The sequence below is a fragment of the Nuphar pumila genome, chromosome 2 (genome assembly GCF_984573655.1).
Source record: "Nuphar pumila chromosome 2, dmNupPumi1.hap1.1, whole genome shotgun sequence".
Taxonomy (NCBI): Eukaryota; Viridiplantae; Streptophyta; class Magnoliopsida; order Nymphaeales; family Nymphaeaceae; genus Nuphar; species Nuphar pumila.
This window is the reverse complement of record NC_143250.1, coordinates 129,456,827-129,478,291: the sequence shown is the minus strand read 5'-3', so window position 1 is coordinate 129,478,291 and position 21,465 is coordinate 129,456,827. Positions and strand designations below refer to the sequence as shown.

General features: G+C 36.5%; 1 protein-coding gene across 2 annotated transcripts in view; it reads right to left on the bottom strand.

Annotated features, from left to right (window-relative positions):
- Positions 1-21,465, bottom strand: part of LOC149847093 (uncharacterized) — a 38,257-nt gene that overhangs the window by 10,758 nt on the left and 6,034 nt on the right. For both annotated transcript variants that reach the window (XM_089996807.1, XM_089996808.1), the window contains one exon: positions 10,127-10,328. In XM_089996807.1, the coding sequence (XP_089852933.1) occupies positions 10,127-10,328 (202 nt within the window). The remainder of the gene's footprint in view (positions 1-10,126; positions 10,329-21,465) is intronic.

The window sequence follows — 21,465 nt, the reverse complement described above, 5'->3', positions numbered from 1 at the left end:
CTCCAAAATTTTGTTTTGTTTGATCAGATCATTACATAACTGGGCTCCAATAATTTGAATCTTTTGAATTAGATATTCTATATGGTAGGCTGAGTATGGGATGCTTCGTTCACCAACTTCACTTTTTAATTGAGTTCTAACTTTCCCCAGAAAGAGTGGTGGTAATTCTGAGATAAATTTTTCTTCCCAAAAATCATTATTTGGATTTGAGAGTTGGTATAATTTTGATAAGAATGTATCTTTATACCATCTAAAATCTGAAAGTGTTCTACACCTTAAATTAATGAGCTCCTGATTTTTTCATATATATATATCTCCTATGTCTCCAACAAAGTGGAATATTATATTGCTGGTGAGGGTGAAGATAGCATTTGTTTGTAAAAATATTTTGAGTATCAGATAACTGGAAGCCACCACAATCTTCTTTCAGCAGGAAATAGAGAGAGAGAGAGATGCTCTAAAATCGGCAACCACACAAAAAGGCGTGCCCTAATCCTTTTTATATATAACCTGATACGCATTAGGCTTAAAAGCCATTAAATTACAAGCAAATTACAAACATGCCATTACACACATGTAAAACATAACAAGACACAATTACAATATCAGACGGATCTAGATTTGGATGTAATCCAGATCCATCTTATCACCCTCCCTCAAGTTGTGCACGGTCTTGTACTATGGACAACTTGTTCCTTAAAAACCAAAACTGATGCTTTGTTAGGCCTTTAGTAAACAAGTCAGCAACTTGACTTTCTGTTCGAATGTTACGAGGCTCAATCTCCTTGTCTTCAACCTTCTGTCTGATGAAGTGTTGATTTATCTCAATATATTTTGTGCGACAATGATGTATTGTGTTATAAGCAATGTTAATAAGCAATGTTAATAGCACTCTGATTATCACATAACAAAAGAGATTGAGAAACTCTTTCCCTTAGATCAGCCAGAAGATGTCTGACCCATGTAGCTTCAGTTGTCATAGACCTGTATTAAGCTTCAGTACTAGATTTAGCAACAGCCCTTTGTTTCCTGCTACTCTATGACACCAAATTTTTTTCAATGAATATACAATACCCAGAAACAGATCTCCTTTCATCTGGATCCCCTGCCCAATCTGCATTTGCATAAGTGATGATTTCATGCCCCCTTTTGTCAGGTCAATTTCTTTGATAAAGGAGACCATCTTCAATGGTTCCCTTCAAATACCTTAAAATTCTCTTTTCAGCATAACATGACTAGTCCTTGGTTCGTGCATAAATTGGGATACCTGATTAATAGAATAGACAATGTCTAGCCTGGTGAAGGTAAGATACTAAAGCATCCCAACAATGCTCTGATATCTAGTCGAATCATTATATAAGTCTCCATCTTTAGAGTTCAGCCTTTGATGCAAAACACTAGGAGTGTTTAGAGGTTTACAATCTGTCATTCCTGCCCTGCTCAAAAGATCAAGAGTGTATTTATAAGAGTTAAAACATCACCTTTTCTGTCCACTTCAACCCCAAGAAAATATCTTAAATCACCAAGATCTTTCATCTTAAAATTTTGCATCAACAATTTCTTCACTGTCTGTATATGACTGTCTGAATTGTCTGTAATAATTATATCATCAACATATATTAGTAAGGTAATAACATCTTTATCCTTGAAAATGAAAAGAGAATGATCAAGAGAGCATTTGCAAAAGCCATAATTTTGATTTTTGAGAGAAAAACTCTCAAATCAAGAGCGAGAGGCTTGCTTCAATCCATAAAGTGCTCTTTTTAGTTTGCACATATAAGCCTTAGGATTTCCTTCAGCATATCCAGGAGGTTATTCCACGTAAACTTCTTCAATTAGGTCTCCATGTAAAAATGCATTTTTTATATCTAACTGACTCAACTGTCATCTATGCCACAGGGACTCTTCAACTAGGTGTCGCACCCGCGTCGCACCCGCACCCACACCCGATGCGGTCAACCTGACCCTGGGTGCAGTCAACGCCCCCAGGGTCATTTATGTCCAACTTTTGGACTTTATATATATATATATATATATATATATATATATATATATATATATATATATATATATATATATATTTATTTATTTATTTATTTATTTTTGCCACGCCCCCGCACCCAAGTTTTTTGAAAGTGTTGCAGCCCCGCACCCACACCCATGTGACATAAACTACCATTCATAATCAACTGCCAAAGATATAACAATCCAAATTGTTCTCATCTTAACCACAGGACCGAAGGTCTCAGCATAATCTTGTCCATATTCATGTAAAACTTCGTGCCATAAATTTTGCTTTATATCTCTCAATATTTTCATTAGGCTTATATTTAATCTTATAAACCCACTTGCACCTTACAACATTTTTCTCCTCGGGTCTAGGAACAATTTCCTAGGTTTGGCATTCATGTAGAGCCTCCATCTCTTCATTCATAGCTTTTATCCATTTATGAGATTTAATGGCTTGATAGAAGTTGATAGGCTCATCTTGCTTCTCAACTTGTAACATAAACAAATGAAAATCCATGGAAAAATTATCGTAGTTGACCCACCTTTGAATTGGATGGTGTGTCCTTTCTGATCTTCTTAATGACGGTTGACTCATACTCTGCTCAGCATCATCTGAGATATGATTTCTTTCCCTTCGTATATAAACTTGACCAGAGAATCTCTTAATTTCTTCAGGCCTTTCATTTTCTGAGGTATATGGAGGTTCGAGAGTCTCTCCATTTGAGCTGAATTCCTCACAAAATGGTTGACAAGTCCCCCCTTTACTTGCAAACAATTCTGCATTCATCCGAGGATCATAAACTTCAACATTTCGAGGTGAGTTATGTTCTTGAGGCAATGACGTGCTCTCAAAATCTTGTTCATCAAATATAACATTTTTTAAAATCTTGATACGTTTGGTTATAGGGTCATAACATCTGTATCCTTTATAATCATCCGCATATCCAACAAACCTGCACTTCACGACTTTATCCTAAAACTTATTTCTCAGACTTGTCAACATAAACATAACAAACACAACAAAAAATATGCAAGTCATTATAATCAGGATGTTGCCCAAAAAGAGTAAAATAAAGAGACTTGTCTCCTAGAATTCTCATGGGCATGCAGTTAATCACATGAACTGCGGTGTAAAAGGCTTCCATCCAAAGATTAATAGGGGCATTACTATCATAAAGTATGCTCATAGCACTCTCAACAATATAGTGGTGTTTTTGTTTAGCCACTCTATTTTGTTGAGGGGTATGTGGACAAGACACACGTCTACTTATCCCATTACTTCGAAGAAAATCAACGAAGTCATTTGAAGAATATTCACCTCCACCATCACATTGGAAATGTATAATATTAGAAGACAAACGGGTTTTTATGAGTGCACAGAAGTCTTGAAATAATCAAAAAACTTTGAACTTATGTTTCATGAAATATATCCAGGTGAAGCGAGAATAACTATATGAATAAAACATAATATTGACTCCCAGATGAAGAATACACAAGAGTTGGTCCCCATACATCAGAATACACAATTTCAAAAGCTCTTGAGGCTCTTTCATTAACAGGATTAAAAAGTACATGACTCTTATAACTGACAACTTGAACACTTTTTAGCATCCAAAACAGGGCGCAGACATGACTCTGAAATCAATTTTTCTGACACAAGTTTCTCAATAAAAACACAACTACAATGACCCAAACGACTGTGCCACAAATCTGGCTTATTACATTAAGAAAGACTGTAGACATCTGGATGACGAGACTCAAGACTCTGTGACACTGGTTTCAAGAAAAAAGACTTTAAGGCAGAAGATGAATGAGCAGTGGGATCCTCCATGAAGACGTACATGTTTTCTCGTCACTTTCCTTCATCGTCGCTCCCTCTTAGCGAACGTCTCCTTCGTTCGAAGATCCTTGACATGCACAGAAGAGGAAGTGAATTTGACAGAAGAATTTGTATCATCAACAAGTTTGGATACAAAAACAATATTCTTTTTAATGTTAGGGGCAAGAAGAATATTAGACAAATTAAGAGAAGAACTAGACAAAGGAATTTGTGCATTTCCAATATGAGTGATGGGATCAGTGTTGTGAGAGGCGTACACCTCAACCCCTGAAGCGTACGCCTCATAGGTGAAGCGCACGCTCAAGGTATTGAGGCGTTTCAGGCTTGAAACGCACGCTTCACTCATGTGAAGCGCACGCCTCAAGTCGAAACGCGCTTCGCTTCTAAAGCGTACGCATCTGTGTAGTCCCTACAAACCGCCCCTTTCCTGCCAAAATCCGCCGCCGGGGACATTGACGAGCAAGTTGGCACCGCGAAGCCGATGGCGAGGAGGGCAAGGATCCCGACGACGACAAGGATCGCGATGAGAACCGTCGGGGAAACCTCCCTTGCACTTGCACCGCCGGAGGAGCACCGCCGGAGTGTTCAGGTTAGGGAAGGGTCGAACGCGCAGAGTTGGAGGTTCTGGAGGAAGCTCTGGTCGAACGCCGTGGTGTCGAGGCGCTGGGGATCTTTCCGGTGAGGGCGTTGTCGGAGAAGTTGCGGAAGGTCGGCTTCAGTCTGCCGAGCTCCGGCGGTATCTCGTCGGAGAGGTTGTTCTCAGAGAGGTCCAGATTGTTTAGGGACGACAAGGAGGCGAGCGGCGTGGGGATGCCGCCGTTGAGTTCGTTGTGGCTCAGATCCAGGATAGATAGCCCCTGCAACGAGCCGATCTCCGAGGGTATCTGGCCAGAGAATCGGTTGCGGTCCTTCTGGGAGCCGGTGAGGCAGAACTAGGCGAGGGAGCGGACGGTGTTGAAGACCGAGAGAGAGAGAGAGAGAGAGAGAGAGAGAGAGACGGATGAGGATGCCCTAGGGGTCCGGGTCTCGGGGGGTGAAAATGGATCGGGTTCGATTGGACCCGATTGATCATGAAGCGTACGCCCCAATGCCTCGAGGCTTACGCCTCGCTTCGTAACATACTCAACGCCTCGCTTCGCCTCACGCATTTAACAACCTTGGATGGGATGATGTGTGCCATCTCCTGTGACTATGTTACTTTTTCCAAAATAAGGGGATAAGTTCGAGAGTTTACCAACATTACCAGTAACATGGGTGGCTGCTCCGGAATCGACATACCATTCTCCTTGCCCATTTTGTTTGATAGTCATTTGAGATAAAGTTGTCAGCAAAAACTGCTGCATATCTCTAGTGGGCTTATGTCCCTCAGACTCCTTTTTGTTTCCTGCTTTGCAATTCTTTCCCTTGTTTTGGGAATTAAACCAACAGTCAGCTTTGACATGTCCTTTCTTATTGCACAGAAAGCATGTAGGCACTCTCCTTTGATTTCCTACATTAAAAATTCCTGGTGTGTTTGAAGTAGGAAGAACGTTGCGACCTCCCTGTCCAAAACGGCCACATCCTCTACCACCTTGAAAACTGTTACCCTCACATCCAGCACCTTGAGACATATCTATGGCGAAGACACTATGTACATCTGTATGTTCACCACCTTCAGTCATGTTCTTTATGCTCATCTCATACTGAAGAAGTTTGGCTTGAAGATCTTCAAAATTGGGCAGCACTAGTAGAACAGATAAGGATGTAGAGAGTACATGGTATTCTGGGCCCAATCCATTAAGGGTTTGTTGTACCTTTTCCTTGTGCACTTCCAACAATAGCAAGCTGATCTGTAACAGTCTTTACCTTGTTTAGATATTCCATAACTGACAATGAGCCTTTCTTAAGTGTTTGAAACTCCCTCTTCAAGAATAAGACTCTTGCCTCTAAAATCTGAGAATATGTTTGTGCAAGCCTGTTCCATGGTTGTGCAGCCGTACAATCATTTGGAATTGATATCAACACTTCCAGTCATAGCGTGAAACTAATGTATGCAACCAAGGCCTGATCTTGCTTCATCCATGTAAATTCAAGGTTCGAAATATATTTGACTGATGCAACTCCTTTATCATCCTTTGTTTCCTATGAAATGAACTGTGGTGGGGCTGGAATCGATCCATCCACATGCAGATCTTGGCTCCCTATGAAAGGAACAATCTGCCTCTTCCAAGTCAAAAAAATAGTGTGATTAAGCTTTTCGGACACAAGCTGACTTAGAGAATTTGAAGAGAGTCCAGCATAGGTATAAGAATCCATTGATTAAACAAGAGGAGTGAACTAAGAGAAAACAAAAGGAAGTGTAAGACTGATTCAGTCAAGTACTAATATGCAGCAACAAATTTCTGATTCAGCCAAAATGCAAGAGCTGCAATAGTGCAAAACTTTATGGAGACGTGCCCTTTTATTTATTTATTTATTTTTAATTTTTTTTATATTCCCCTTCCTTTTCCTTTTTTTTTATATAGCCACTTCTCCAGTCACAATCTGATCCCTACGATCAGTCCTGCTAACACAATAAGCGCTGCCAATATACGTACTGACTGAATATTGATGAAGAACAGGACAAATTTCAGATTCGGTTATTTTGGGTATGAAGAAGAGTAATAAACAAAATAGACAGACTTTAGATAAGAAACCCGTCAGAGTAATCCATCCACGATGTCAAACCAGAATACTCCAACGATAGAGAAATATCGACACATTGAATATTTCAAAACAGTCGACAGATCAGAGAAAACAAAATCTGATCTATACCAGAACAGACATGATTTTCAGTTTAAGATTTTTGAATAACAAGAAACATTGATTTGACGTCAAAATATTTAGGGTTTCAGATTGAAGACTTGACGTCAAAAGAGGTTTTGATGCTATTTTGAAAGAAGCAATCCAAAGGAGAACAGAATGTGAAGTAAGAAAAAGAAAAGAAAGGTTTAGACTAAGAAAGTAAAGGGAGAGTCTCTGACTAGAAGATCAAATTTTAGATCTCTATGGGCATACCTTTTGGAAGAAATCCACAGCCTTGCTTTGATACCATGAAAATATTTTGAGTATCAGATATCTGGAAGCCGCCACAATCTTCTCTCAGCAAGAAATAGAGAGAGAGAGAGATGCTCTGAAATCGACAGCCATACAAAGACGCGTGCCCTAATCCATTTTATACATGACCTGATACACATTAGGCTTAAAAGCCATTAAAATACAAGCAAATTACAAACATACCATTACACACATGTAAAACATAGCAAGACATAATTACAATATCAGACGGATCTGGATTTGGATCCAATCCAGATCCAGTCACATCTTATCAGTTTGGTTATACTTATTAGGTAAAGGGTTTCCCTCGGGGTCGCCTTTTACCTTGGTTAGTATGGAAACCTTTTGCTCATTGGTGAGATAATTGTCCCACCATCCTCTAAGTTGTGTCGAGAACCCGGCTATTATCAAGGTTGTTGTTTGGGCATCAGTATGCCCTTGGGCTCTACAAGCATTCAAATACATAATTATCTGATGGCAAAGTGTGAAAAAATGGTATTCTGTCATTCCATCTAAATTCCATTCAACTATAGGCCTCCCATCGCATTGTGATGGTAGCGGAGTGTTTATTGTTTCCTTAATTTGAAGGTCAGCATATGTGGGCCTTCTATAATAATTTTTAATCTTGCTGGTTCTCATGAGCCTTTGGGGCTTGGAGAAATAGATCTTATTTATTTTCTCCTGAGATGAGTTCGAATTTTCACTAGATGACTGTACTATTTTCTGAGGTTTCTTCCTTTTCAGAGCCAGATGATTGTTCTACTTTTGAGAGGTTATTTATTGATGCTGAAGTAGATACTTTAATTGATAATTTGGACAATCTTGTCATTAATTCAAATAACATTTCTTCTAAATATTTTGATCCTAATTTTATTTTAAGATCTATTTCTATTAGTTTGAACAAAGAAGAATTAGGTTTTCTGGATGTAGGAGTTTTGACTTGAATAGCAGCGGTAGGTACTGCTATTGATTTCTTTTTATCCTGAAATATACTGGATAGAGTATTTTCTATCCTGTTAGTTTGTTTTCCTATGGAATATAATAGGATGTTGGTGTAGTTATGTTGTTCCATGAGGTGTTGAATATGTTCTGTCTTGATTTGGGCATAATCTAATTTTGAGATGGTTTTAAAAGGACATGCTCTAACTTTTCCTTTTATAGTTTCTAAGGGAGGATGTGAAGACTCGATCTCTGTCACTTTTGTGGTCTTCCAAATCTTTTTCCCTTGTATAGTCAGATCTTTTATTTTTTATTCTTTTATTTTTTTAGTTAGAAAAGGAACATAATCTCGTTCATACCATTCGAAGAACATAATATGTCCATTCTTCTTGCATCTTGGCATACCATAACTTTCTAACTTGATGTCTCTTCTTTTCATTGTAGGTTTTATAAAACCTCTGTTTTTTCTTTATTTTCCTCTTTACACATCTTTTGCCAAGAACTTTTTGTCTATTTTAAATTCTTCTGTTATGGTATTAATCTTGAAATCGGATCCAGATATCGAGGGTTCATAGCTTTGCTCATATATAGCAAAGGCTATGTCTTGGTCTCTCCTTTTCTATTTCAGAGGTTGGAATAGATAAGGTGGAGGCTCTGGCAGAGGTGGAGGCTCTGGCAGAGGTAAATGCTATTTCTCTCTTAGCGGCAAACCTGATGTGTACATCTCCTTCAGGAGTTTCCACGATCCTTTCAATTTTTGTTTGTTGCAAAGGTTGCGGAGGCACTGCTTCATTAATAGTCCATGTTTCTGGAAGCTTAATATCTTCCCACTTAATCTGTTTTGGAACTACAAAATTGTTCCAGGGGTTCGTCTGAAAATAGGTTGTCAAACCCTTTGGGGTATATTGTTTAGCCCCAGCAGCTACAGTAGTCATCACTTTGTAATATATTCTGTATGATACTGATATATTAACTGCTCCTGGTTCCATATTAAACCCAGAGGTTTGTTAAGACCTTAGGTAGATGAGGGTCTGTTAAGGCGACAGAGAAGTCTGGAAAAGTATTAAAGAATATAGGTCCTTCCACCAGTCCTAAAAGTGAGTGTATATTTCAAATTTCGACAGTCTCTTAGACTGATTAACACTGCTTTATTTAATCCTTTTCTGGTTAATGATTTAAACATGACTTATACAAGTCCTAGATGAACAGATTTGTACATTTATTTAGCTTTCATTGCTTCTATATCCTTATCACTAAATAATTGTAAGAATACTTGTTTTCTGTTATGGGAAGAATCTTTTCTATGGTTTCGACCTAAAAGTCTGATTGGAACTGAAAAGTTCCATGCTTATAAATTTCCTTTATTGGAACCTTCGGGATTTTCCAATTGGTGATACTTTTTTCTAAATTTTCAAAACAGATTGAGCTAGAATTTTTTACTGACATAGTCCATATGAAAGATGATTGCTCAGGGCTTTCATCAGATCTATTGGTTGCTTGTATTAATCTTCTAGCCATTTTATCAAATTGGCCTGTCAATGGTTAACAAAGCACTCACAAAGTCCCTAAACGCCCACACAATTGAACGGGAGAATAGTGCTTCCCACGGCAAGGAGGCCTCGGACCTTAGATAATATTTCTAAGCGACAATACTCACTAATAGCCAATAGACTAACTTGGCTCTGATACCAACTTGTTACAGGATATAGGCCCTTGGCTTAGACTAGCTTCCACCAGTCCTAAAAGGGAGTTTGTATATTTCAAATTTTGACACTCTTAGACTGACTAACATTGTTGTGTTTAATCCTTTTTTGGTTAATGATTTAACCGCGACTTGTACAAGTCCTAGATGAACATATTTGTACATCTGTTTAGCTTTCATTGCTTCAAAGTCTCACACACTACATACATTATATATGAAAAATACATACACATTCATAATATAATATATAACAACCATATTATATAAAATTATAAAAAGTATCATGACCTAGCAAAGTCACCGAGTTGACTCGGATGAGTCACTAGTTAACCCACACCAAGTCGAGTCTCAAGTCATTGGGTTCTAAATTACTGATCCCATACTTCTATAGTATCAAGTGTGATATAATGGCATCAAACACATTTTAATGAGTAATCACATATTAGTCCTTTAGTAACGAGTTACTTTACTCCATCTCAAAAATTAGCCCAACAGAGAGAAAACTAAAGTAGAAATCTAGGCAACTAATTGACGATAAACTACTTATTGATGGTGCATACCTACAACTCCAAGTGTAACAAGCATCACAGATGTCACTCTTACAGGAAATTGTTTATATCGGACAAAGTTATGAATCCTTTGCAATTTCCTTTGAAGAGAGCCAACCCATAGATTTGGTCGTATGGTGTTTGCCATACCCTGGAAAGAAAGTGTTTGTCCAGAACCAAGTGAAGAAGTCAACCACGGCCAGATATGCTTGGACTGCAAGACAGAGACAATGAAGAATTAAGTAATAGTTCAGATGTGTATTGTACAGCATTTCCAGAGACCAAAACTAGGATAATTACACAGTAAATATCTGGAAGAACTAACTGATATCTGAATTTTGCATCAACTTCATACACTGAAAATGGAACATGTTTGATTATTCTATTACGTTCTAACAGTAATTTGAAGCATAGAGGAATAACCTTTTAATAGTAATGCATAGTTTTCAATCCATTCATTTGGAATTTTAGCCCTGGTACTATATGCTACTTCATATATCACTGGACAACCCTCACAGAACACACCACCCAATTCCGGCTAGTATAACTCTGTTGGACGTTGCTCCATGATTGTGTCCACTCGCAGTCTTGGATAGGCTGTTTAAGATATAACAGGAAGAACAAAACATAAACTAACATAAAAAGACTTGAGAATCAAATTGGGGTTCAAGTCATTAGTCAAGAGGAGCTTGGAGTTGGTAGACCAAAAAATGAAGGTGACTCAACAGAAGTCTCATATGAATCAAAAGGTAGCTTCAGAAGTCTCATATGAATCAAAAGGTAGCTTGCATCCATAGTGGGGTTGGCAATCCCAGGTTGGCCCCAGATTTCTGTACCCGATGTTTCGCTAACTTGGCTGTGTCCCAACAGAACCCCTAGCCTTGAAAAGTCCATGATTCACAAATTTTGCAAGAAAGATATGGTGTGTCATACCATAAACACAAAGAGCAATCTTGCAATAATATCAACAAGTTTTTCTCAAAAAATCTAAAAAGTGGTTTTCCTTGGAAAAATCTCATGTTAAAAAAAGGCTAAAATTTTGACAATTTACATTTTTTTTTTGAGAATTGAACTTCTAAAGAAAATATATTGATAATGTTGCAGTAAATTCGTTTTTTCATTTTTTTCAATTTATCATGCCACCTCACCTTAAAGTGAACTTTCTCCTTTCGCTTTATCTAGTCTTTGTTTGTGATGCATCAAACACCTTATCACTGATTCTTATCCAGCCTAAAGATCATAGAGTTCTTCAGGAAATTTGTGCTAAAATCATCACAAACTTATGCAAGGCCAGCTGCCATGACCTATGTCATATGGACACCTTCGATATGCCACGACACTTGATACGACACTTCATGGATACAGTCAAACCAGATTCATGCACAGTCAACATTGTGTCATTAACTTTATCTATTTTCTTTATGATCTTATTTACTTATTTCATGTTCACTTGAGTTCTTTTTCTTTAAAATTTATCAATTACATTAAATTTCAATTTCAACTTAGTTTCATTATTTCATGTTCCTAATTATAGTGATTTTGAATTGCTAATTTACAAATATACACGCAGAGACACATACATCTATATATGCGTACAGCCCTGGTGCCCTAATTTTGAAAATTGATTGAATCATACCAAGTTTATCCCGCTCCCACATCTGTATCCATGTGACGTGTTAGAATATAGTGCTCTTATATGTTTTTCCTATTCATATATATATATATATATATATATATATATATATATATATATATATTTGTAATAGACATACCCTCTAGGGGTATTTATGTGAATTCCTCTTGTAATAGGAATCTGTCCACTAGGGACAGATTTTCTTTTTTTTATATTTATTTGTCTTTATTTTTAAGTTAGGGTTTTTAGGCTTTGGCCAAGGGCATTTCTGTCCTTGTCCATGTAGCCGTTGGGAGCTCCCCAACGGTTACAAGTCTCTCCCTCTCTCCCTCTTATGTACTCTATAAAAGGGGGTTTCTTGCCCCTTGTTTTTTTATGCATTGTGTGTGCATATTATTGTTCAATAAAGATTATTTTTTATCTTCTGTGTGTTTGTGTATTGTACCCATAAGTGTCTTTTATGATTGTGCACCTTGTAGCCCATTAGTGGCATTGGTATCACAGCCATCACAACCTTGAGCTTGGTGAAGCTTGTTCATGTGGACGTGAGATCGTGTACTCGTAGTGGCTCATTCACAACAAAAAAACTTCGCTTTCATTCTCTCTCTTTTTTTCCTATCTCTCTATCTTTCTCTTCTTATATTTATGAAAGATGAACGAGAAGTGATTGTCACCATGCCCGTGAGACTCAATGACACAAACTAGGTGACGTGGGCATCCACAGTAAAACATAAAATTTGGGAAAGGGTCTATGAGGCTTGGTGAATGGATCCAAAAAAGAACCAAAACGTGTGCTTGCCAAGAATGAAAATGGAAAAGAATTAGTGCTTCAAGGAGAAGAAATGAACAAAGTCATTGCCGACTACGAAAAGAGATGAAAGGAGTGGAAGATGAATCATTCCAAAATCATGGGATGGCTCATTAATAGTGTTGAAATAAAAAGTGCTCTAGTTTGACAAATTTTGAGTTTGCTAATGATGCTTTGAAATATCTCCAAGATATGCATTCCCTAAGAGATGTAGCTCATGCATATAACCTCCAAAAGAAAGTGACGACCATGACCCAAGGAGACATGAGCATAAGAGAATATTACAATGCTCTTTCTCTATTTTAGGATGAATTAGCTCTCCTAGAGCCTAAGTGGCATTGTCCACTTGACATTGAGCTCGTGAAAAAAAAATCAACACAGAACATTTCTTTACTTTTCTAAATGGGCTTAGACCCAAATTTGAAGGGACTAAACCTATACACAACCCACAAATTTTCAACAATTTTTATGAGGAATAAATATGAATTTAATGTTAAAATATTGTTATAACACAAATTGGGATTTAACTACAAATTGGACTCCAATTTGAATTTGTGATGAATTTCAAATTAGGAATTTATTTTGAATCGAATTTTGATTTTTAAATTAGACTTAATCGGAATGTAAGTTGGACTTAATTTGGATTTAATTTTAGAGTTTTATTAGAATTTGGACTCAATTAGTGTGAATTTGAATGATTTTAATAAATACTTAAAATATAAATTTTATGCTTAAATAGGGTGAAATTAGAATTTTATTTAATGTCAACTTGAGAGTTAAATTTACATGTAAAAGGAATCAAAATTTGATTAAGGTTGGGAATCAAATTTAAATTCAATAAATAATTGGATTTAAACTATAATTGAAATTTAATTTAATTCGAGTGAAATTGCATTAAGAATTTAATTTGATTTGAATTCCTGTGTTTGGGTTTGGATTTGGATTTTGTATAAGGGTATGGACAGATTTGATTTGAATTTCTTTATTTAGGTTTGGATCTCAATTGGATTTGAAATCTAAACAAAAAATTCAATAAGACTAACTTGAGGTTGAGTTTACATGTTAAATAGAGACATAGTTGAATTTAGTTTGAATTTAGAGTTTTATCAATTTTGGATTTCGATTTGGAAATTTAAATTTGGATTAATTAATAGGTTTCAGATTTGATTTGAATTTGAATTATATGATGATTTGAATCTTATTTGACTTTGGATTTTTTTAAGTGTGAATTTTAATTATTTTAATAAATAATTAATATATGAATTTTATATTTAATTTAGGTGAAAATTAGAAATTTAGTTAATTCTAACTTAAGATTTAATTAGATATTAAAAAGAATCAAAATTCAATTAAGGGTTGACATTGAAAATAAATTTAAAGATTTAATTACATTTTTAAAATACATATAGAATTTATCTTTTTATTTGGGAGAAATTTAAAGAGAATTTGGATTTTTATTTGGATTGGGGTTTTGGTAATAGGGCATGGATTTGGATGTGCTATGGATGAAATGAAATGGGGATCTTTGAAACACGAGCTTAGATTAACAAGAGCAAGTGTCAAGAATGACACTAAAGCATAACCCTTAAAAAGGGTATAACTGGAAACAAAATAAAAATAAAAATGTATTCTTTATTGATATGAAAAACCAATTGCTTAAGAAGCATTGGAGTAAAATACAAGAGGGGCTGCACCCCTTTATATACACAGCTGAAAGAGGACTCAATAGAGTTGTTGGGCACAGTCCAACAGCTCTATTAAGAGCTGTTGGACTGTGTCAGTCCAACAGCTCTATTGCTAGTCAAGTCTGGACAGGACTTGACTAGCAACAGTCATTCTAGTTCAAACTGAACTAGATGACATAAAGACAAAAAATAAAAATAAAGGAAAAAAATTACAGAAAAGAAAGAAATGAAAAATGTATTTATATATATATATATAATAATATAATATTATTATATATACATATATGTACAGTTTTACATTTTAACACTCCCCCTCAAACTTACGGTACAATGAGCGAAAGTTTGTCTAAGAGAAAGTGAAATCGGGGAGCAGCGAGAGGCTTTGTAAAGAAGTCTGCTAACTGATATTCTGAAGTGACATATGGCAGATCAATTATCCCGTGTAGATATTCCTCTCTGACGTAGTGACAATCCATTTCGATGTGTTTGGTGCGTTCGTGGAATGTTCTGTTACTGGCAATGTAGATCGCACTTTTGTTGTCACAACACATTTGTGAAGCCTTTGTTGCTTCAACTCCCATGTCAGCAAGCAGTCGTTGGAGCCAAACTACTTCCATGGTCGTGGTTGTCATGGCTCTGTATTCAGCTTCGGTGGATGAGAGAGATACCTTCTGCTGCTTTTTACACCTCCACGAGATTAATGATTCCCCTAAAAAGACACAAAAGCCAGTGGTTGAGTGTCTGTTATTGGGATCACCTCCCCAATCAGCATCAGTATATGCAATTAAATCAAGAGAAGAGGAGGAAGATAAGAAAAGTCCTCGTGAAAGAGAGGACTTGATGTATCTGATAATACACATGACTGCTCCCATATGAACAGAAGTAGGAGCATGTTGAAATTGACTTGCTGTATGAACAGCATGTGCTATATCTGGTCTGGTAATGGATAGATAGGATAGTGCCCCGACAAGCTGTTTGTAAGGAGTAGGGTCTGCAAGAAGTTCTCCATCATCAATCTTCATTTTAACATTAACAACTTCTGGAGTGTCGACTTTCTTATCATCAGTAATACCAGACCTGAAAACAATATCAAAAGCAAATTTAGTCAGAGATAATAAATATCCTCTAGGAGAATAAGCAACTTCAATGCCTAAAAAATATCTCAACAAGCCCAAATCAGTCATTTCAAAATGAGATTTAAGAAGTGTTTTGATTGTTTCAACTCCCTGTTTATCGCTTCCGGTGATGATCATATCATCCACATATAGAAGAAGCACAATGATCCCTGCATCAGAATTCTTAATAAACAAAGCAGTGTCAGTTAAACAGAATTGAAAACCAATATCAATCATAACACGACTAAACCTATCATACCAAGCTTTTGGTGCTTGTTTAAGTCCATAAAGAGCTTTTTCTAAGCGAAGGACTTTACCCTTAGGAATACTTAGACCAGGAGGGGGTTCCATATATACTTCTTCAACTAGCTTTCCATTTCAAAAAGCATTTTTGACATCCATTTGAAAAATAGACCATTTTTTGATAGAAGCTAAGGCAATTAAGGTTTGGACAGTAGTCATACGAGCCACCGGAGCAAAGGTTTCTTCACAATCAATCCCATATTCTTGGGCATAACCTTTGGCTACTAAATAGGCTTTATATCTTTCAAGAGTACCATCACTCTTGGTTTTAATTTTATAAACCCATCGACATCCTATAGTTTTCTTCCCTGGAGGAAGATCTTGAATATTCCATGTAGAAGCCTTTTCAAGTGCATCTAATTCAGCTTTCATGGCTTCTATCCATTTGATATCATTTTTTGCTTGAAAATATGTGGATGGTTCTTCATATGAGTGAATTAATGCAATAACTGCCCTATATGTGGGTGAGAAAGACTCGTATGATACAAACTTTCCTGGAGGCCTCGAGATTCGGGTTGATTGTCTAGTTGGAATGTTAGAATATTTCTCAAGTGCACATGGAGGATTAGACTCTTGTCGCCTGGAATATTGAATACTAGTATCTCTATGAACTTCTTCATTTTCAACATTAAGATCAATAATTCTTTGATCATCATCAAAGTTACAGTCAAGGTCATATTCATCAGATGTTGATGTTAGATCTAGCAAAAAGGAGTACTCAGTGACGTCTTTTAATTTTCTAAAATCAAAGAAGCTCTCCTTTTCAAGAAAGGAAACATTTCTAGACACATAGTTTATTATTTTTGAAGTCAAAACATCTATAACCTTTCTGGTTTTCAGCATATCCTAAAAAGGCACAGGGAATCGCACGAGGGGTAAGTTTATCATTTTTGTCAGTAAATATGAAACATTTGCACCCAAATATTCTTAGTCTAGAGTAGTCTGGAGAAATGTTCATAAGTTTTTCAATGGGAGTGATATTTTGTAACGAAGAAGATGGCATCCTATTAATGAGATATGTGGCAGTTAAGGCAGCTTCTGCCCAAAAGTCTTTCGGGACTTGATTTGCTATTAATAAAGTCCTAGTGGTTTCTATAATATGGCGATGTTTTCGTTCTGCCAGTCCATTTTGTTGAGGTGTATAAGGACAAGATCTTTGATGTGTGATGCCATGCAATTTAAGATAATTTTGAAAATCTGTGGATAAAAACTCTCCCCCTGAATCTGTGCGAAAAATAGTAATATCATTTTGAAACTTGTTTTTAACCATATTATGAAAAGTTTGAAAGTATGAAAATACTTCAGACTTATGTTTGAGAAAGTACATCCACGTATGTCGGGAGAAATCATCGACAAAAATAACATAGTAAACAAATCCTCCTTTAGAAATTACTGGTGCAGGACCCCAAACATCCGAGTGTATTAATTCAAGTGGTCTTGAAGAGAAAAAGGTTTTGTTCTGAAATGGTAATCTTTTCATTTTGCCGAGAATACAATCTTTACAATCAAATGATTCAGAGTTACAAAATTTTCCTAGATTTGGAAAATGTTGGATTTTGGCTATATGTGGGTGACCAAGTCTCTTATGCCACAGTTTCAACTCTATTTTTTGAATATTATAACAAAAAGCTTTCTTCGGCATTTCCAAAAAATCCATGTAATAGAGTCCTCCTTCTCTATGGCCTTCCCCAATCAGCTTGCCTGACTGGTGATCTTGTACCCAACAACCATGAGAAGAAAAAGAAATATTACACCCATAATCAGAAATTTGAGATACAGATAAAAGATTTAAATTTAATTTGTGAACATGTCTAATTTCTGGAATTAAAAAATTTTTTGTTTTATAAATTTTTTCAAAATTTCCTATTCCTTCTATTTCAAGAGAAGTCCCATCAGCAGTAAAGACCTTTGACACACTTGTTTTATTTTTAACACATTTGGATAGACTTTGATTATTTGGGGTCATATGAAAAGATGCACCAGAGTCAAGAAGCCAAGAAATTTTACCTAGATCAGAAAAAGATGAGGCTGTTGCGCCGGTTGAAGCTTCAGATGAGGAAGAGGCACCTTTGATGAGAGACTGAAGAATCTCCATTAGTTGGGCCAGGGAAACTGGTGCATCCTGATCTTTAGGCTCCGATCCAGCAATTGCAGCTCTTTTTTCTCTCAGCTCCTTAAGTTTGGGACATTGTGGCCTGTAGTGTCCCGGTTCATGACAGTGATGACAAATAACTTTCTTCTTATCATAGTCACCATTTTGTCGGTTAAAGTGAGGAGGCCTATATGATCGAACATGATTCCCTGGTCTAGACACGGCTAAAACGGAATCATCTTCAATTTTTAAAGAACCTTTCTGGAGACGATTTTCTTTCATTGTTAACTCTTCAATAGTTTCAACAATAGAAGAAATTTTTCCCCGGTGAAGTAGGGCCGATTTAGTGGTTTCAAATTTCGGCCTTAATCCAGTGATAAACTGGTAAAAATGTTCGGCATTGAGTTGTTTCTGACGAAGCTCGATGTCTTCGGCACAATGCCACTTTGGTTCTAAAAGGAAAAGTTCTTCCCAAAGTTCGGACAACCCATTGTAATATTCACGAATAGTTTTATCTCCTTGTGTCATCATTCGAACTTTTTCTTGGAGGTTGCACACGTGTGCAATATCTTTAAGGGAATACATATTCTTAAGGTATTCCCATGCCTTATCGGCATGATCAAATTTGGCAAGACTTGAGCATTTTTTAATGTCAACGCTATTGATAAGCCATGACATTATCTTCGCATGAGATATTCTCCATTCTTTTCATTTCTTCTCGTATGAGGCAATAGCCTTGATTTTCTCTTCTTCCGATAGAAGGACCTCTTTATCTCTCTCCTTTTTAGTAAGAGATAGCTTAGGTTCCGAATCGAAACCATCTACAATCCCCCATAAGCCTTTTCCCCATATATGGTGCTTCATGATTGAAGCCCATGTTACATAGTTCGTATCGCTTAGTTTCATAGGCATAATGGTGACTTTATCATTGTCATCCATCGATTACAAGGAGAGAAAGAATAGGGATAGAAGAGAAACAAGAAGGAAAATGAAAAAGAAAGAAAAAAAAAACAATACAACAAGATGTGAAATCTTCTCCAATGAAGTGATAAAACACTTTTCTTCAAGTGGCGAACACTTTTGCAAACGGGCACGGAAACCGAAGCAGCTTTTCCTCAAGATTTAGTACCTCCGCGGCTCTGATACCATGAAATGAAATGGGGATCTTTGAAACACGAGCTTAGATTAACAAGAGCAAGTGTCAAGAATGACACTAAAGCATAACCCTTAAAAAGGGTATAACTGGAAACAAAATAAAAATAAAAATGTATTCTTTATTGATATGAAAAACCAATTGCTTAAGAAGCATTGGAGTAAAATACAAGAGGGGCTGCACCCCTTTATATACACAGCTGAAAGAGGACTCAATAGAGTTGTTGGGCACAGTCCAACAGCTCTATTTAGAGCTGTTGGAATGTGTCAGTCCAACAGCTCTATTGCTAGTCAAGTATGGACATGACTTGACTAGCAACAGTCATTCTAGTTCAAACTGAACTAGATGACATAAAGACAAAAAATAAAAATAAAGGAAAAAAATTACAGAAAAGAAAGAAATGAAAAATGTATTTATATATATATATATATATATATATATAATATTATTATATATACATATATGTACAGTTTTACATTTTAACAATGGATTGGGTTTGGGTTTACTTAAATGAGTATGGATCCTAATTGGGTTGAAATCCAAATTAGAAAAGCTAGTAGGATCTTAAATTGGAAAGCTAGTGGAATGGAAAATGCCGCATCCCCGCACCTGCACCCATGTGACATAGCTCTTAACTCATGTTTATAAAATCTGTAGGGAAGAATTGTTGCTCAAATAGACAATATTACCAGACTCATAATCCTGATTTTTAGATGTGTATTTCTTGATCTTTAATGATAGGGATATGCCTTAAATCTAAAATTGACTATCAAAAGGGAAAAAGAGGTACAATATGTTCATTAGGCCACTCATTCACAACAAAAAGTTGAACACAGTTAAGTGATTTACAGAAGGCTTTTTATGATAATCAACCAATTCCAAGGCATTTCATTAAATAGAACAAAACTCACACAAGGACTTTCCAAAGAAAAATGCCCAAGGTGAACCAACATATTTATGGAACAAAACGTAGATGAATCTCATAACCACCACCAAACTGGTCATATGCACAACACACGTGAGTTAACTAAACTTGCAAACAAAACCAACACCAATTTAGGGCTATACACAGGTGGAGCAGCATTTGGCATTGTTTTGAATATTGGGGGTCCTCAACTATATAGTGGTCCTGCTAAGACCACTGAAGAATGCACCTTGCTTAGGCATTTACACATGCACGTATAAAATTTATATCTTGAAACTACTCCTGATTCTTTAACATCAGTCTTTTGGTTGTAATAAAGAGATGTTTCAAGAAACCTTTCCATTTAGATCTCAAGGCCAACAAATGGATGAAGAATGGTAGGCATACTTCACATGAGTTATCCGACTAGAACTACTGCAAAATTAACATGAAAAGCTTTGAAAATAGTAGCCAAAAGAGAATAAGGGACACATAGCTGAAAAATGAATCACTAAGGGAGCATCAGTACAAAACAAATAAATAACATTCAGAATCATTTAAAAATCCTTAAAAACCTTCCCTAGAGATTTTTAATATAGACACTTTCCTGAAAATAAGGAGACAATTTGCTAAGATGCTAAATGTGACAAGATACCACAAAATCCAAACAATAGTATAATAATAATAAAACGAAAAGATGCAAAACAAGTCATGGTGATGTATACTGTCATGGAGAATCCATTTATCAGACATGAGATGCAGCACAATGATCAATGCCAGCATGACTTGAGAGTGAATGAAAGGGAGGACTGGATTAGATTTTGTGAAGATCCAGTTGTTCCTTTCCCAGAACAGAAACCAATAGGTTGTTAAGAGCGACGGAAACAAGATCAGACACTAATAGTTATCCAACAAGCTGGAAGTATAAATTGGCATCAGAAGATGAGTGCAGGTGAATTTGCCTACAGACCAGTGTTATTAAAAGCACACCTTCAGGGGCAAAAAGTGTGTCTCGCCTCAAGGGGAGCTGCCTTTTGCTATGAAGCGCATAGGCCATGAGCTGTGTGCTTCATTGCCTTATAGTGCACGCCTCGTTGTGTGGCGTGCCTCAAAGGTGAGGTGTCCACCTCTTATGACGCTGCTCAAATGGGGGTCAAATCCCCATTTGACTTAAATTTAAAAAAATAAAAATAAAAGGGGGCCTGATAGGTAGGACTCCCTCCCAACACCTCACGACTCCTCGCTTCAATGGCAAGTTGGCAACGAGTGGTGACCACTTTTGGCAGGATGAGGGGTTCCGGCGACCACTTCCGGCATGACAATGAGGTTTCCAACAAAGGTATGTCTTCCCTCTCTCTTATTTCTTCTTTCTTGCTTCATTTCTTCCTTTATTCTTCTACTTCTTTCTTTCCTTCTTCTCCTTCTCCTTCTTTCTTTTTTCTCCTTCTTCTTTCTCTTTTTTTCTTTCTTTCTTTCTTTCTTCTTCTTCTTCTTCTTCTTTCTTTCTTTCTTATTTTTTTCTTCTTTCCTTCTCTTTGTGTCTCCCCTGTTTTTCCTTCTTTTCTTTTTCTCTTTCTTTATTTCTTCCATTTCTCTGTCTCGTCCTGGAAGGTTGCTTTAGTAAAACAAATTCTTATGTTTCTATCATTTTTGCCCTT